The sequence below is a fragment of the Montipora foliosa genome, chromosome 12, assembly GCF_036669935.1.
Source record: "Montipora foliosa isolate CH-2021 chromosome 12, ASM3666993v2, whole genome shotgun sequence".
NCBI classification, from domain to species: domain Eukaryota; kingdom Metazoa; phylum Cnidaria; class Anthozoa; order Scleractinia; family Acroporidae; genus Montipora; species Montipora foliosa.
The window spans coordinates 40086027-40103526 of NC_090880.1; the positions used below are offsets into that span (position 1 = coordinate 40086027).

Below are 17500 nucleotides of genomic sequence, written 5' to 3' on the forward strand. Positions count from 1 at the left end.
TGGTTGTGCACCAGGACTCGCTTTGAAAATGAGGCATGCAGCAACTCGGAAATGGGCTACTGAGTGTCTAAAGTAATTAGCGAATTGCATTGGTTCTGTATTACTTAACTCAGTGATTGGTTCAAAGTTCTCGCGCCACTTTTTCGACCAATCAGAAGTGAAACCAAAACCAATCGTGGCTCGCGCGTGCACATTTTCCCGCACTTTGTGTCGGCTACGTGTAATTACTTCTACTTTTGATTGGTTTACTGGATTGTCTCTGTCCTTTTTGATTGGCCAAAGTAATTACTTTGGTTTTGGTTTTACGTCACTCGATTGAAACTATCTCTATCAAACAGTTGGTTGGTTTTTGAGGAGACGGGAAAACCAGACTACCCCAGGGATAAAACTGTAGGAGAGGGAGAACCAACAGATTTAACCCCCATGTGACATCAAAGTCAGGTAATCGAACCCCGGGCCATATTAGTGGGAGGTGAGTGCTCTCACCACTGCGTAATTCCCGCTCCCTTCTACAGCACTGCACTGCTTTTGAGCAGCAATACGAGTACTTAAACGTTGCAATGCTCTTAACCTCCGCAGATCGACGAGAAGATGGAGACTATTTGGCTAAATGTCAATCAATCGAAGAAATGTTGTAAAAACTTGACGACTTTCTTTCACTTATTTAAAGCAAATGTAAGTTAACAAACTAGTAAATAAATACAATGAAGACATCCTTGAATTCGTGCCTCAGCATAATATAATTCTTTTTTACTTGAGATACTGACCTGCCGTGTTTTTTGCAACACTACACCTGTTGTGTCCCGTACCTAGAGCTCATCATGGCCTGTTCCTACCCCTTTCTGTATCACATTTTACGAGTTTTATAAACGTTAAAGGGACTGTGCATTCCGGCTTAAAAATAACTTTAAACCGAAGGAAATTTTGTTTTCAAACTTTCAAAAAGAGCCTTTGCCCAGAAAAACAAAATTAGAATCGCTTATTTCCTCTTTAAAAATTTCCCTTAGCCGCCATCTTGGATAATTATGACGTAAAAGTTGCCCTATTTTTCTTACAGAAAAAGATTTGTTGTGAACAAAATTTGGTTATAAATACTATTTTCTGGGATTTTTATGTTATGTTTGTTGGAGTGGATATTCCCTTTAAAAGTTATCAACATCTTGTTTGGCCTTTTTTCAAATCACAGATGACATACCGCTCTCTGAAGCTTGAAGCCAGAATTGGAAGGGAGGAGCAGAATTCTAACAGCACTAAACTTGTGACGGTAAGAGGTTTACATCCTCTTGACAAAACGTAGCTACGAAATACAAAGTTAAAACGTTTGATTTCGACTCATCTTCAGGAATATAGCAAAAGAAATAAAAAAAAACAATCATCAATTTTTGTCAACTCCGATGAACCACTGCGAGAGATGTTTTGGAAAGTCCAACAATGTCATTTTAATATAAGCAAAAGCCTGTTGTCTTTCAAGATATATGTCATTTTCTGCTGTTGGAGCAGGGACAAGTCGTGAATACAAAAAACATGTTGTGTCTTCAAGTGTGTTTTACCTAAGCGTTTTTGTTCTATTAACGGATAAAGACTACAAGAAAATAAAGGACCTCGAGTACTTGATGAACGCAACCCGTGAAGAGGCCAAGGAAGCCAACTTGGAGCACTTAACGGCACTATGGTCTGCCGGAAATTTGACAATGAAAGAATTTCGAAGAGTCTGGAGTACGGTCAACGCATCCCAAGTTGTTCTTTTAGAGAAATTACGAAAGGTTCGCAGCAACTTCACACAACAGGTGAGTGGCACCATCAAAGTTAAACTTTTGGCTTTGCTTTGAGCAAACTGAAACGGATGATTTTGCTTTACTTGGACATACTTTATCGTCAGTGTACACCTTTTAGTCTATTTGACCTCTTAATTCGTTAATTTCAAACGACATTTTAAACCTTTGCCCCGCGATCACAAATCTTAGCAACTGAGAGGTTTTTTATCGTTGTATTTTTGCCAACAGCTAAACCTGACGGCGATGATTCTTCGATCTTCTGATGCCAGTCTGTTTGCCTCATTAAAGCACATGAATCTAACCATTACAGAAAAGGTATGGTGCAAATTATGAGTTCCTTGAGGGTTCATTTGTCAATCTCTGCGTTTGATTAGTAATGTCGCATTCTTTTATCTGACGCAGGTCAATAACGTCAGCAAAATGGCTGGTCCTATTGGACCTAGGGGATTCAACGGAAGTCGGGGAGCCCCGGGCCTTGCAGGATCAGCTGGTCCACCGGGTCCTAAGGGAAGTGGAGACTTCAGTAAATGCCAATACAAGACTTCGAGAGGCGAAATAAGCCCTGGTAGTACAGTGGTATCAACGTACGTGGACAAGCCAAATGTGAGTATGCGACAGAGCAAGAGGGCGTATGTTGTAACTTTGTTGTAGAGTGTCCTTCCGCTTCCAAAACTGATTATTTAATTAAGGACGGTGCCTACTACTGTTATTACGCATACGTTCTGCGCATCTCGAGATGCTTGGGTTTCCTATCGGTGATGCTTACCAATACAGTGATATTTTTCCGCGGTTTTAAACTATCAGGCGAAAGTAGATCTTCGTAAGTACTCTTGGTATCGTAAAAGAAAATTGGAGGTAATCATGCATTTTTGAGCGATAATGAAGCTTCAATTTGAGAAAGAACGTCATACATTGCTTTGTATTATAAAGCATTTTACAAATATTATTCATCAATTATCTTTGAAAATGCGTTGTTACCGCCAATGTTCTTTTTGGATTTCAATAACACTCGTTGAGATCTACATTTCCTGCATGATCATAAACCAGAGGAAAAATACAGTCGAACTTCCTCTAACGGACACCTCCTGTAAGCGGACACCTCCCGAATGCGGACACCAGACCGCGGTCCTGGCTATTTCTCCTCTAAAACGCTACATATTTAACATCCCGTAAGCGGACATCTCTCGTAAGCGGACACGGACACCTATTCGGGGTCCACAGGGTCTAAAATATCCTCCTGTAAGCGCACAGTAAACAATATCAAGAAAATTTCTAACGAAATGGGTTTGATTTTAATGGTTTAATCGCACACTGTCCTAGACAAAACGTAGCTATTTTGATTACTATTAGTTTTGTTTTTCGTTACAGTACATCAAAGTTTTCGTTTTTAAACTTTTCTTCAAGCTAGGCGCACGAAAATTTGTCTCCTTGAAATTTCGCTCGGTCCGTACTGCCAAGACCTCGGGCCAATATTCCCCAGTACGGTCCGATCAAGCTCGGTTAGTAAGTTGTTTATTATATCAGTAAAATAAACTAATCAGCTTACGGATTTTTTACTAATTTTCAGGTAAAAACAATTAGTCATGTCAAGAATGAAAGGAAGAAAGCGAGACAATAATTGCCGGCCATGATCCCCACGGAATTCACCTCAACGATAATAATGCTCCCTCAATGAACAACAAACTACAAACAGCGGAGACAAACATTTCTAAAAAATGCATTTGATATTAACTTGACGTTTAGTATGCTTCTCTGCATACATTCTCAAAAGTAACTTAATTTTGAAAGTTTTCTTATATACGAAATAAAGAGATCTGGGTGCTATATTAATATGAAAAATGATCTTAAAACTAGTAGTAATCTTGGATTATTGAAGTGCGTTCGACAATCGCTTAGCCTGTGTGTTTCCGTAGGGTTCCAAGCCAGATACCCGGGCAGATAACTACGCATGTAACAAAAAGACTGTCGTCAGATCGAGATCCACGCGAGGGTGCCCCTGCAAACAACAAAATAATCTACGGAAGAATAAGAAAGCACTGGCAGGTGTTGATTGTTACTAATATAGTAACATCGTCTCAATTCATGGAGGGATTTAGCTCCTGGATAGACAGTGCCTCTTTTATTTTACAATGATAGTCTGTTTTTCCCGATGCAAAAATATCAAAATTGTCCCATTTGATGTTGTGTCCAGTCATTGTGATGGTCGGCGATGGCTGAATGATGATCTCTACTAGTTAGAGCTTACAAATGTTCAGTTTCTCTGTCATGTAATCTTTGTTTAGTCCGGTTCCAATGTAGAAATCGTCACAGTCCCAGTAGCTTGCTTTGACCTGCTTTATATATGACTTTGACATTTGAGAGATTCAAGTGGTCCTTGTAAGGAAAAAAGGATTATATCTTGCGAGTGTTCTGAAAGATGATCTTAAGGTCAACAATCTTGTAGAAATTATATGCACATGATCTAAGACGTTTCGCGAAATACGTAGTAATAATGGGGACTCTAAAGCTTTCACACCTCACACCTACAAAGTTAATCTAATTAGCACACTCCCTTATCGTTGTTTCCGGATTTGCTCCACGCCTTTCCAACTACAATCTGCTATCGATGATCTATGAAAACTTCTTCTACAAAATGGTTACCCTGTCTTGGAAAGGAATAAGAACAAACAAACAAACAAACAAACAATCTCTGTCTCTACAGTTCCAAAGAAAGATCTAATTGTTTTATTGCCTCATCTGGGTTCACAGTCCAACTAATTCTCGAAAAATCTTCTAATTTCTACTCTCGCAAGAATGCTTTATTCCCTACAAGGACCACTTGAATCGTTCTCAAATGTCAAAAGTCATATAGTAAGCTTGCCTACGTGAACACGTTCTCGCCCACACTATTATCGTGAATTTTGGACACCGTGTCCCAGGACTTGTGGCAGCAGAGGAAATAAGGAAATAAACTAGCAGTTCTCATTGAGAAGTGAGTGCTGCCGTTGAAGGTGTTTTTGAATGCAAATACGAAATGAGAATTTCAACAAAAATATAACATTTTATTTGCAAAATAACTCGGTTACATGTATGTTCTTTGAGTATAACATTAATAAGTAACTATTGGTGTGGCTGAGGCTTTTGTTGGGATTATGCTCGTAGTAATTGCTAAAAGTGGACAAGAAATATATTGGAAACGAATACGGAAGGTGTAACGAATAACACTGTCTAACGCAACATGTAATAAGGGCTTTTTAACTGATTCTTAGAACGATTAGTGCCACTTTCTTTTTCTCTATCTAGCGCAACGTGGAAATAAACTAAATACTTGGTGTAACAACAGTCACTGTGGTGTAACAACAGTTACTACATGTATAACGGCAATAACGGGTTCATGAACTGATCGTTAGAACACGACCCCACAAGCGAAGCATCGCTTTAAATATTTATCGTGTATAAATAAAGATTCTTGATTGATTAGTGACAATGACACAGTGTAACGCAACGTGTAATAGACTATTTTTTGTGGTAGTTTAAACGGTACTCAACATTATTCTGCGAGGTTGCCACCTCTGGCAACTCCTCTATTGAAAGACTATTGGCATCGGGTACCATTTTATTGGTTAGTGCATGTAAATACATGCGATCTCCATGACAAGATGTCATCGATATTTGTTTGTGTCCATAAATCGACCGAATTCGATCGATTGAAAAGCAAAGCTGCAAGTGACATAAATCAGGGGCACCCAACGAATCTGTTCCTTACATTATCTGTTCCCCAGAGGAATCTTGCTGGCTGGCAGAAATACAGGTGTTTCGATGAGCTGGCTGGGAAATTTTTGCCTGGGAGATACTGACTTTTTCTAGCATTTCAACCCGAGCTGCCTGTAGAAACTCTGAAGACTGAGGACGACTAAAAAAAAAAAAAAAAAAAAAAAAACCCCTTCCCTCTCCCAGAGAGTAGTCACAAACATACGACGGCTGGTCAGAGTGATTGCGCTTGCGGGAAAAAACCTGTTTTGTCCCGGTTTTGTCGCTTTTGTTCGGTCGTTTTGGATCGACGGATTTGAAAGCGCGCGGAATTCCTGGCTGGGAAATAAATTTGATCAGCTGGCTGGGAAACCAACCAAATTTATCAAGCTAGCTGGGAAATTTCTTGTGTGTCTTGCTGGGAAAAAGGAACAGATAATGTTTTCCCAGCAACACTGAAAAACACCTGAAAATGCCTTAATAACATTTATTTTCATTAACTGGGGTATAATAATACATTTTACAACAAATTGGTAGTTGGGTGCCCCTGATAAATGCACACTGTCGGCCTCTAGAATGCGCACTGAAAGCTTCATGACCTTGATGAATGCTTCCTCGAATAGAAGTAATCATAATAGATCAGAAAAAAGTGCCAAAACTCACCTGTAAACAGCGAAACCTTGACTCTGATCAACTGTATTTAAGACTTGCTGCGAGCTCATGCGATTTTCCGCTTTTCTTATAAGACAGCTGCTGATTGGCTAGACTTCGCCATATAACAGGATTTCTGATTGGCTGTTTCTTAATGCGAACGATGGGTCGAACCATGGAACCGTCGGACCAAAATTTCTCGATGGCTTCAAGAATATGAAGGCTGCCTATCGGCAGCAAAAATCATATCCGTGGATTGGATTTGCACCCGGATCGGAGTTCTTACACACGTCGGAAGCCATGATTATTGCGTCCCACAAAGCACTGAAAATTAACCGAGATATTAATTTTTTACGCAGACTCTCTCGGAGTCGATATTAGGGAGCTTTAGCAACGACAACGGCGACGGCAACGAGAACGTCACAAATTTGCATATTTAGTGGGCAAAGAGAATGGCGAAAACCAAGAATTAACCCCAACCTCGTTCCCAGGGTTCTCTCCTACTCTTTCCTTGGGGAAGAGTAGGACAGAACCCTGGGAACGAGGTTGGAATTAACCCTAGCGCATCTACGGTGTTCTCCATTGACGAGTAAAATCGTCTGGCTTTAGACAAAGTTTTCGAGTGGATGTAGATGCTGTTAAGTGCAAAGTGAAGCTGCAAAGCAAGTGTATACAGCGGTTAAAACTAAGACAATTGGGAAGGGAGCCTAAAAGCTAAACTTGTCATGGATGAGCCAAAAACTTACCCTGAAAGCGTTTTATTCTCATTTTACATACTATCTCCAGGTATTTTCACCACAAGCCGGAAATGATTTATTGAATCACAACTATATAAAAAGCAACTAAACGGAGACCGCCTTCAAGTGTGGCGATAGCGCTGTGTTTTTTCTTTTTTGTTTTACATATTCTGGAAGGTCACCATATGAAACAGATTTAGTTTTTAGATTTGTGAGAAAATTCTACAAAGGAAACAGACATTGACTTCGTATTTGTAATTCCACGGTGACATGTTTCTTGCTGTTACTGGATAAGTTAATTAAGTAAAAATATGTTGAGGCCAAGGTGAAGGATCGACAGAATTGCGCAAATGATAAAAATGTCGGATCAGAAACGACTCCAAGTGAGAACTATTGATGGTGTTGGCATAAGATTAATTACTAAATAGTACTGTCATCGACTGGAACCCTTGAAACTTAACTTGAATTAAAATCAGGGACCGCGTTTCCATATGGCATTCCGTGCGTACAGCTGACATCCGGAATAGCAGCTATAGTTTTTTTCCCTTTTTTTTTTTGCTTTAAATCAACAAATCGATCTCTCTTGTTGCGGCATGCGCTAACGACAGAAAAAGGCTTTTGCTACATAAAGAGACTGATACTTAAGCGCTTTTGCAATTCTACACACAAGCAAAAGAACATTAACATTGGCAGTGCATTAAGAGTTTGCCTGCCTTTGGGTAGACTCTCTCCACGATTGGCTTGTTTGCATCTTTTCGTTACTTGCCAAAATGTGCTGGGTATCTAAATTAAACGTCTTTTAAATTCTTTAGCAGGAACCACGAAGAGGTCCAGAAGTATGGTTTCATCCCCTTAAAATATGTGGTATTAATTGCCTCGGAATACTTCCCACGATTACTATTAGTTGAACACATCCCGCAAAAAGTAGGAAATGGCATTTTTCAAATTTTGAGGGGATGAAAAAAGACACTTTTCCCACTATATTCTCGGTTTTCACATGACGTCACGGCCGCCATATTGGAGCCCCGACCAAATCCTCCGGGAATTGACATGTCTATTATTATGCAAAAGCTTTCTTTTGTTTTCGTTGAAAAACATAGCTTTTGATCACGTGAGTGAAAACCAACAATTGTCATTGCTGGAGGGAGACCTACCGTACCTGTATGTGGAAAGCAGGCACCGAAAGAATTTTGAACACTATAAGGAAAAGGTCGCAGTCTTGTGTGGATCATTCTTACTGAATTATCAGTCAGCGAAAATAACCCCAAAGAATATTCTCACATTATCCCGATGCAACGGTTGACAGATAGCAATCAAGGAAGTGAAGGGAATATTACGATCACTACTAGAAACCAGGGCTGCCGATGCTCTTTTTGCTTGATGCCTTTCATTTTAATGCTTAGCTTTGTTATGTCTGCCGCAAGTGTAACTCTTATTATTACGTTCATGAAGAACAGAGACCTAATTGGCTCAACGAGGTTATCATCTTCTATTGCTTTGCAGTCTGTCAAAGGTAAGTAAAATATTGTGGCCTTGACACTCGTATACACACAAATTAACACACACGCATCAGTTTCGCTGGCGTACTGCCAGTGATATCACTTTGCCTCCTAAACATTTGTCCCCTGAAGATGAGTGATGTCTGAATATCGCTCTTTCGACAATTTTAAGCCGTTCATCCTTAAAAAGCTCCACTGAATGCAGGATAATACCTTTTATTACCCAATATATTATTTCTCATCCAAAACCGTTCGCAAAAGGATTATACCCCAGATGAAACTTAACAAACATAACAAGCTTAGCCAAAACAATAAAAAAGCACGTAGCGGCGCAGTGGTGAGAGCGAGAGCAATCGCCTTCGACCAATGCGACCCGAGTTTGATTTTTCTCCGGGTACTCCGCTTTCCCCCCCGCCCCCTCATCGAAAACCAACATTTGACTTGATTCACGTTGATTGTTAATTTCAGTTTAGATTATCCTCAATTAGTGCTCCAGCCCTAGAACGACTACTTGAATAAAGTTCCTTTCCTTTCCTGTTTTCGAATACATGTAGCGTACTATTATTCGTAAAGCCGACCAAGACAGTAGCTGGATAAACACATATTTACTGTACGAAAAGTGATTTACGCAGGTACTTTGTTGTTCAGTGCATGTTAGTAACTGATTTCCCTTGAAGTATAAAGTTAACGCTTGATTGCGCCGCGACCGTAAATGACTTCTTACAACGAAATCGAAAGTTGCATTTATAATACAAATCATCTCAAGGTAAACAACATAATAATAAAGCGCTTTCATCTAGGTGTAAACTGACTTCACTTGCCCTGTTGGGGGTACTAAGAAGATCGAATCAGAGGCTTGGACCAAATTAGCGTCATTATTTTCGCGAATGGTACCAAAACACGACGGTTTTTCGGATTTGTTTTTCCTCTTAGTTTGGCTTTCGGATCTTCTGTTTTCAGACAACGGCATAAAACTCGTTTTCTGACTTGGTATTTATCGTGGTTTCGTGTTAGCCCCTGAGGCAAATTCTAGTCTAGGAATGAAAACGACTGTATTTATTGAATTATGAGAAAGTTATTTTTAGAGAAAAATTTGATAAGTGAATGAACACTCTTATTTACATTATAAGCCTGCTTTGTTTTCAAGTATAGTCTATTTCGTTTCCTGTGCCGTCTTCTGTTGATTTTCTTTCAAATCCATACCCAAGTGTGAGTGGGATTATCCCGGGGAAAAACGTCTTAAATTGGATACAGGAAATAATCATAACTACATTACCGACATACGACAAAGTTAAATAGGCAAGTATTCAGGGCCTGATCTGATCGACGTTATTAACAGAGATGATACAACGTACACCCTTCGACTTCTCTAAATTGCAAGGGAATGAACCCGGATATGAGATAGGTCGTCGGTGGGTAGGAAAAAAAACAAAATCAAGACACAAAATATGATAATTATCGAATAAATAGTAAAATTCATGGAAAGAAAATGTCGATTATATTTAAAAGCAATTTTCCGATTTAGTCAACCGTTATTTTCAAGACCGAAAATTGAAATACGAGACAAACGCGCTTGTTTGGCACCACATGAAGCAGTTCATTCATCGTTCATTCATAGCAAATATACGTGGCAAAAGGACATTGGGAAAAGATCCAACAGTGACCCTGTTGTTCTTTATTCGCCCTCCCGGCATTATTTTGTTTAGAGACAAACTACTAGCAGACCTACGAAGAGAAAACACAACAGTTCATTCATTGATAGAGCGGACCTGAGACACTGACCATCCCATTGTGAAATAAAAGCAGTTGAAATTTCACTTTTTCAAAAAATATCATTGTTCTTGGACCTCAGGATTTTCAATGCAAAATGACCCAACAGTGATTTTTATTAGAAAAATACTCGCCGACTTACTTTACAGCAACCCTAAACTGAATTGTAATAATCGGGTTAAAAAGGTATCACTGACCAAGACTTCTTGGAACACGGTATTCTACAACAATGGTCGCAGAAACCTCTTTCCAACACAGTATCACAAAGCACTGCCCAACAATGAACCCATAGCCAAAACAACAGCTAATTGACAAACTCAAAGCACCGTACATAATCATGATCATAAAACTGGAGGCGGCAAAGAACCAAACTCATGCAATGTGAGAAGGAAAACACAAAAGCACACGCCAACGCATACGCCTTAAACAACGAACTAACACATTCAGTGTTCGGCCTCAAAGATTTTCCATAGATTGGCTAGGAGTTGTTTCTCCACAAAACAAAAACTATTAGAGATTAAGTGATTAAGAAGAGTAATTGGAATAACGGGAAAATCTGACCACGCCGACAGAGATACAATTAAGGGACATAACTATTTATTACGTATCTAAGTACTGTAACAAGCACTTCAGGTTATACAAGCCTGTATTCTCATATTCGAAGAGATAACTTGATTTTCGAAGAGAGCATTCTTAGTGTTTCGCAGTCATAGAGAGGATACTAAGGTTTGGATGGGAGAGGAAGGTCATTAAGGTCTTTTCGTTTTAATACGGAAATGGCGTTACCGTGGTGACAGGAACATAGCGTGGTTTTAACGCGATTAGGGGTGGCGAATGGTAAATGCGAGACTTTGCTAGACGGCGAGAGCAGCGTTTTTCTTTGCGAGCCCGAGACATTTTGACTTTTTAGATTGTGAGACCGAGACTTCAAAGTGTTTGACACCTTCATATAAAAAACGAGACTGCGAGACGCACATAACCGTTCAAAAAACGAGACTGCGAGACCCGTGAAATTCGACTAAAATTTTGCGAGACCCAGAGTTTTTGAAGAACCATTCGCCACCCTTGCGATTGGAGGCTTGAAAACGGCAGACTGAACACGGTGGCGACGAAAGACGTACGGTTGCGAGCTCGGCTTCCTGGTAAAACTATCTCTCGGCGTGCAACATTTTTTCTCACCAAGAAATTCTTTGCTCGGAAGTTTTTCCTAATCGAAAAAGAGAACTGCAACCCAAACAGAAATTTTTATTTAAAATGCAGAAACCTACTACTGCGCAAGACCACAGCTACCTAGTATATCATTTTGAGATGGGGTCGGTGGACTCAAACATTGCAGTAAGCAACGCCGACGAAATTTCAAAGGGAATTTTCACAAAATCGGACAAGTTACACGATGGCGGTGAAATAATTGCTCCACCAAAAGAAGGAACCTACGATTATCCCGCTGGAACTCGAAGACGAGAAACCGCTTTGTGTGAATCTGTTGGTGTCGTTGAGGAAGACACTAGAGAAAACACAAGGGATCAGTCAAACCAACTTTACAGCTCTCCTTACCTTCATGTGTTAGATGATCAATGTGGCAGTGCCCACTCTTTCGTCAAAAAATTACACAACACGCAGGTTATCGTCAATTTAGCAGACTCACAAAAGTTGTTCACAGAGCCAGAGAAGAAGCAAGAGGAAAGACGTAAAAGAGTGGTTGAAGGTGGCCTCTCGACCCTCCGGTTCAAGTTCCCTATAATGGCTTTCCTTCACGTACTGACCTTTTTCCTGGCGGCTGTAGGATTGACTCTCGCGATAATGATAACAAACGGAAAGATCACTTGTTCCCGGGACGCTCCTAAAGGTATGATGAAAATGGGTCACGTAATTCTCTCAAAATAGCATATGAATAAATATTTTTGCAGTTACATATTATCTTCCAAAAGAAAAGAAGACGCAACTTTTCCTTTACTTCCAGATTTGACGCAATTAATCAAATATTACGGAAGACTTATTTTTCGTGGTTTCGTGTTAGCCCCTGAGGCAAACGACTGTATTTTTTATTAATTATGAGAAAGTTATGTTTAGAGGAAAGTTTAATATTCGAAATAAGACAAGAGAATGAAAACTCTTATTTACATTATGAGCCTGCTTTGTTTATTTCCAAGTATAATAGTCTACTTCATTTCCTGCGCTATCATCAGTTGATTTTCTTTCATTTCCTTATCCAAGTGTGGGTGAAATTATCGCGGGTCAAAACGTCTTAAATTGGATACAGGGAATAATCATAATTACATTATCCACATACGACAAAGTTAAATAGGCAACTGTTTACAAGGCATAGGGCTTGATCTGATCGAAGTTATGAATAGATGAGAGAGTAAAAAAACAAGAGACGATATAACTTACAATTGTTGACCTCCCTAATTGCAAGAGAAGGAAGCCACAATGCAAATGTGAGATGACCTAGTTGTCGGTGGGTTGGAAAAAAACAAAATCAAGACACAAAAATATGATAACTATCGAATCTTACTCGTTAAGGTCATGAAACCAGAATAAATAGTAAAATTGATGGAACTAAAGTTAAAGCAATTTTCCGATTTAGTCTACCCGTTACTTTCATGACCGAAAATTGAAATAAATACGAGACAAATGCGCTTGTTTGGCACCACATGAAGCAGTTCATTCATCGGACCATGCGAAACTATACCCCAATAGCAAATATACGCGGCAAAAGGACTTTGGGAAAAGATCCAACAGTGACCCCGTTGTTCTTTATTCGCCACCACCGCATTTGTCAAGAAACTAACCACTAGAACACCTACAAAGAGAAAACACAACAGTTCATTCATTAATAGAGCGGACCTGAGATCCCATTGTGAAATAAAAGCAGTTGAAATTTCATTTTTTCAAAGAATATCATTGTTCTTGGACCTCAGGATCTTCAATGCAAAAAGATCCAACAGTGATTTTTGTTAGAAAAATACTTTTACCGACTAACTTTCCAGAAACTCTAAACTGAATTGCATTAATGGGGTTAAACATTTATCACTAACCAAAAGTAAATTTTTCAGACTTCTTGGAACACACTATTCTTGAACAATAGTTGCAGAAACTTCTTTCCAACACAGTTTCACAAAGCACTGCCCAATAGTGAACCCATGCATAGCCAAAACAACAGCTACATGACAAACTCAAAGCCCCGTACATAATAATGATCATAAAACTAGAGGCGGTAAAGAACCAAACTCCTGCAATTTGAGGAGGAAACGCAAAAGTATACGCCAGCGCATACCCCTTTAACAACGAACTAACATATTCAGTTTTCGACCTCAAAGATTTTCCATAGACTTTTTTTTGTTTTAGTTTTACCGCAAAATTTTGACATATTTCACAACGTAAGACTGACTTCGATCTACATTTACGACATCTACCTACAATTATGAGTTCAACTGGCTTGAAGTTGTTTCTCCACAAAACAAAAACTATTAGAGATTAAGTGATTAAGAAGAATAATTGGAATAACGGGAAAATCTGACCACGCAGACAACAATTAAGGGGCATTACTATTTCGTACATATCTAAGTACTGTAACAAGCACTTCAGGTTATACTAGCCTATATTTTCATATTCGGAGAGATAACTTGATTTTAGAAGGAAGCATTCTTAGTGTTTCAGAGTTATAGAGAAGATAATTAGGTTTGGATGGGAGACGTCATTCAGGTCTTTGGTAGCATAAGTGCTTTACGTATAGGGAAATAGCGTTACCCAAGTGACAAAACGCAGCGTGGTTATTGGGTGCTTGAAAACGGCAGAAACACAGTGGCGACGATTGACGTTCGGTTGCTAGCTCAGCTTCCTGGTTAAACTATCTTTCTTTCTCACCAAGAGAGTCTTTGTTCGGAAGTCTTTCCTAATCGAAAAAGAGAACTGCAACCCAAACAGAAATTCGTATCTAAAATGCAGAAACCTACTACCGCGCAAGACCACAGCTATCTAGTATATCATTTTGAGATGGGATCGGTGGACCACGGTTACTCTAACATTACCGTAAGCAACGCAGACGAAATTTCAACGGGAATTTTTACAAACTCGAGCAAGTTACACGATGGCAGTGAAATAATTGCTCCACCAAGTGACGGGACCTACGATTACCCCGCTGCAATTCCAAGACGAGAAACCGCTTTGTGTAAATCTATTGGTGTCGTTGAGAAAGACGCTAGAGAAAACACAAGAGATCAGTCAAACCAACTTTACAGCGCTCCTTATGTGTTAGATCATCAATGTGACAGTACTGTGTTTCCGTCAAGAGCGAAAGACAAGAAACCGCACTCTTTCGTCAAAAAATCACACAACACGCAGGTTATCGTCAATTTAGCAGACTCACAAAAGTTGTTCACAGAGCCAGAGAAGAAGCAAGAGGAAAGATGTAAAAGAGAGGTAGAAGGTGGCCTCTCGACCCCCCGGTTCAAGTTCCCTATAATGGCTTTCCTTCACGTACTGACCTTTTTCCTGGCGGCTGTAGGATTGACTCTCGCGATAATGATAACAAACGGAAAGATCACTTGTTCCCGGGATTCTCCTAAAGGTATGATGAAAATGGGTTGCGTAATTCTTTCAAAATGTCATATATATATACATATATTATATATATTTTTGCAGTTATATATTATCTTCCAAAAGAAAAGAAGACAGAATTTTTCCCTTCCTTCCAGATTTGACCCAATGAATCAAACTTTACGGAAAGACGTAAATATTTGCCGCTCCAGGAGCCCACTTGCAATTAGGATGATCCCACCGGATTAAGAAAATCTTAAATTTCATCGTCTGGTCATTCACCGTTGTTAGTTAGCTCTGTCAACGGCATAAATCAATAAAGTTTTCAAAACCAAATGGATAATGATTTACCCATAGGAAAGCGCCATCCACGAAACAAACGACTGAAGCTTTTTGTACATGGGATTAAAGAACACCATCCACAACACGATGAATGTTTATAAGGAAACCTAACTACCCGAGCAGACAAAACACCTGAACACAATGAATGTATTTATGCTCATTTAGGGAAACCAAACTGAAAAAAAAAAGTAAAACAAGGCTGATTGAATAGACAAAAAGTAATGTATACTGTAAGCCAATATTTGGAATGCACGCCAATGCCTTTTCCTAACGTCTCATAAACAACAATTGGTTTCGATTAGCAAATTCCAATTTACATCGAACACCACGTGAAACCAGCTGTTAAGGTTGAATTAAATGTGAAAACCTCTCGAGGAATCAAAATTATATGGTGTGATAAAGAAAACGTATGTAAACGGAAAGAGATCGGTATGTCGTAGGCCATTTATCACCTTGCCAAACATGATTAACTTGGCCTAAAATGGCTCAACATATCTTCTTTTAACGCCTCGAATATACATTATCTGCACGAGTTAGTCAGCGAAGGGAGCTCAACCTGCTCGGACAGAGACCAATAGCAGGTTATGAATGAGTTTGAATAGAATAATTAAAACGTCATTTGCGGTATGGTAAGAAAATAATCTGGTTAATTGTTTGCTTGAAGATGACTGAAGCCTTAAAGTGCGAGCGGAAACGATTAAAATTCTATTATTGCGTGGATTCCGTGGAATTGTGTGGTATGCTTTATTTTGAAGCAGTATGTTCTCTTATGCACGACATATCGACCAATTCTGCGCCTCAGAATATCTGTGATTTTTTTTAATTGTTCATCAGACGTTCATTCATGTAACACTAGGTTTTCTGATGTTGGTAACTTATATGTTAATAAATCAAAACTGAGTATTCGACTCAATTCGCTTTCCATTTTCGGAGGTAAGTTATGGAATTGCCTGTAGCCTGACTTGCGGAAACTTAGAAAAAAAACTTTTCAAAAACAAAATTCACTAATCTTTACTTACGGTGATTCGTGATGAGGATGATCATGTTGATGTCTCAAATTACCAGTTATCATTAATCACTCTCTAGCTATCAAATTATTACTTCCTTGTGTTTCATGTCCCCCTATATGTTCTTGCTCTATCTATGTAAATGCTAGCTATCTGTGAATGTATGTGTATACCTATTTATTTTATTTTAATGTTATTTATTTACCTGATTCACTCAGGGTCTTTAAATAATGGTTAGACTTTCAAGTCTTCTCGGATAAGGACGATAAGCCGGAGGTCCCGTCTCACAACCCTTCAATGTTAATAATCCTGTGTGACGTAAAGGAACCCACACACTTGTCGTTAAGAGTAGGGCACGTAGTTCCCGGTGTATTGGTCTGTCTTCTGTTGTGTATCATGGTTGGGAGGGTAAAAAAAGGGGCCACAGTAATTGGCGCAAGCTGTTGTGGCGCTCTGGCAGCTTGACTGGCAAAGTTAATCAAATAAAATGATGTTGATTCAATTAGCACGCGCTATTTCTTTTCTTCTCGTGTTGCAACGAGCCCTAACACGTGATACTTTATCGCCTTTCTGATACAATTTTTCAAGCTGCCAAAATTCAGGTTTTAGTAGTAATCATACAATCGTAAATGGTTTGAACCCAAGAGTCATATTATAATTAAGTGAAGTACATTGTCCAGGTGAGTGTAGCCCGGGAGGTAGGAGGGGGAGGGGGGGGGGGAGGTGGGGTGGGGGGACTTTTTTTTACTGATTCTGATACCATCCAGACCGATGACGTGAATTAAGGCCCAGCTTTGTTTTAGGTCAGTAGAGCTGTCAGTCTCGATGTTGAGCTATTTTCTCAGTTGAGTGTACTGCGAAATCACCTCTTTTGACCCATTGACTCCCAGGGGTTCCCCATTGACGAGTAAAATCGTCTGGCGTTAGACAGAGTAAAATACTCTGGCGTTAGACAGAGTAAAATACCAAGTATGGCCGGTTCAGGCCGGCTTGGGAGTCAAATGTTAATGTAGCGGAGAACCACAGAGTTTGTCGCCTCAGGAAGACAATGACCCCTGCATTGAAATGTGGATATTTTAGAGTTTACCACATTTCAATTTCACACCGACAAAAAAAGGAAAATTCGTTTGCGATCACAATTTTGAAAGAAATAAAAGCTATGTACTGTTTCACGACTGCCATTGCGAAGTCCCGGAATGTATAAAGATACGCTTGAATTTTCATTAAAGTATTTGTCCCAAGTATTATGCCTTTTAACCGTTGAGAGCGTAGTAAAATGAAACAACCTGTTTATTTTATGGAATTTCCCCTGTTTTGGTGTTTCCTGGAGGTAGCTATTCCTGTGATATCAAACTGTTTCTGTTTCTGTTTCTGTTTTGCCGTCTTTACAACATGCAAACCGTATCGTTTTGAAATCGATCAGTATAAGATGCAAGCTGGGTATAACACGC

General features: G+C 39.4%; 3 protein-coding genes and 1 long non-coding RNA gene across 7 annotated transcripts in view; 3 read left to right on the top strand and 1 right to left on the bottom strand.

Moving 5' to 3' along the window:
• Positions 1-1316, top strand: part of LOC137980054 (uncharacterized) — a 7541-nt gene extending 6225 nt beyond the window's left edge. The window contains exons 5-6 of the mRNA XM_068827406.1: positions 580-675; positions 1187-1316. Of these exons, the coding sequence (XP_068683507.1) occupies positions 580-675; positions 1187-1297 (207 nt within the window). The 3' untranslated portion in view covers positions 1298-1316. The remainder of the gene's footprint in view (positions 1-579; positions 676-1186) is intronic.
• A 261-nt stretch (positions 1317-1577) lies between these two features.
• LOC137980056 (uncharacterized) lies at positions 1578-3707 on the top strand. The gene is made up of 4 exons (XM_068827407.1): positions 1578-1787; positions 2004-2090; positions 2178-2378; positions 3343-3707. Exons 1-4 carry the CDS (start codon positions 1614-1616, stop codon positions 3391-3393), a joined length of 513 nt encoding a protein of 170 aa, XP_068683508.1. The 5' UTR covers positions 1578-1613; the 3' UTR covers positions 3394-3707.
• Positions 3708-7973: 4266 nt separating this feature from the next.
• The window catches only part of LOC137980044 (uncharacterized), a 14147-nt gene continuing 4620 nt past the window's right edge, over positions 7974-17500 (top strand). Inside the window, exon 1 of one of the 4 annotated variants that reach the window (XM_068827386.1) lies at positions 7974-8405. In XM_068827386.1, coding sequence (XP_068683487.1) covers positions 8183-8405 — 223 coding nt within the window. In that variant the 5' untranslated portion in view covers positions 7974-8182. Of the gene's footprint in view, positions 8406-10939; positions 12008-12996; positions 14732-17500 lie in introns of those variants that run through there. The other 3 variants (XM_068827384.1, XM_068827385.1, XM_068827382.1) reach the window with 3 other exon arrangements.
• Positions 12068-16711, bottom strand: LOC137980058 (uncharacterized). Its single transcript, XR_011118434.1, has 3 exons — positions 16255-16711; positions 14649-14725; positions 12068-12964 (listed from the first exon to the last, which is right to left on the bottom strand). It is a non-coding gene; the product is annotated as an uncharacterized lncRNA (long non-coding RNA).

Bases quoted from the DNA above. Each gene is read 5' to 3' on its own strand.
- LOC137980056 (XM_068827407.1), top strand. From the start codon at position 1,614: ATGAACGCAACCCGTGAAGAGGCCAAGGAAGCCAACTTGGAGCACTTA. The intron at 1,788-2,003 runs GTGAGTGGCACC...TTTTGCCAACAG, and splicing joins GCAGCAACTTCACACAACAG to CTAAACCTGACGGCGATGAT. The intron at 2,091-2,177 runs GTATGGTGCAAA...TATCTGACGCAG, and splicing joins ATCTAACCATTACAGAAAAG to GTCAATAACGTCAGCAAAAT.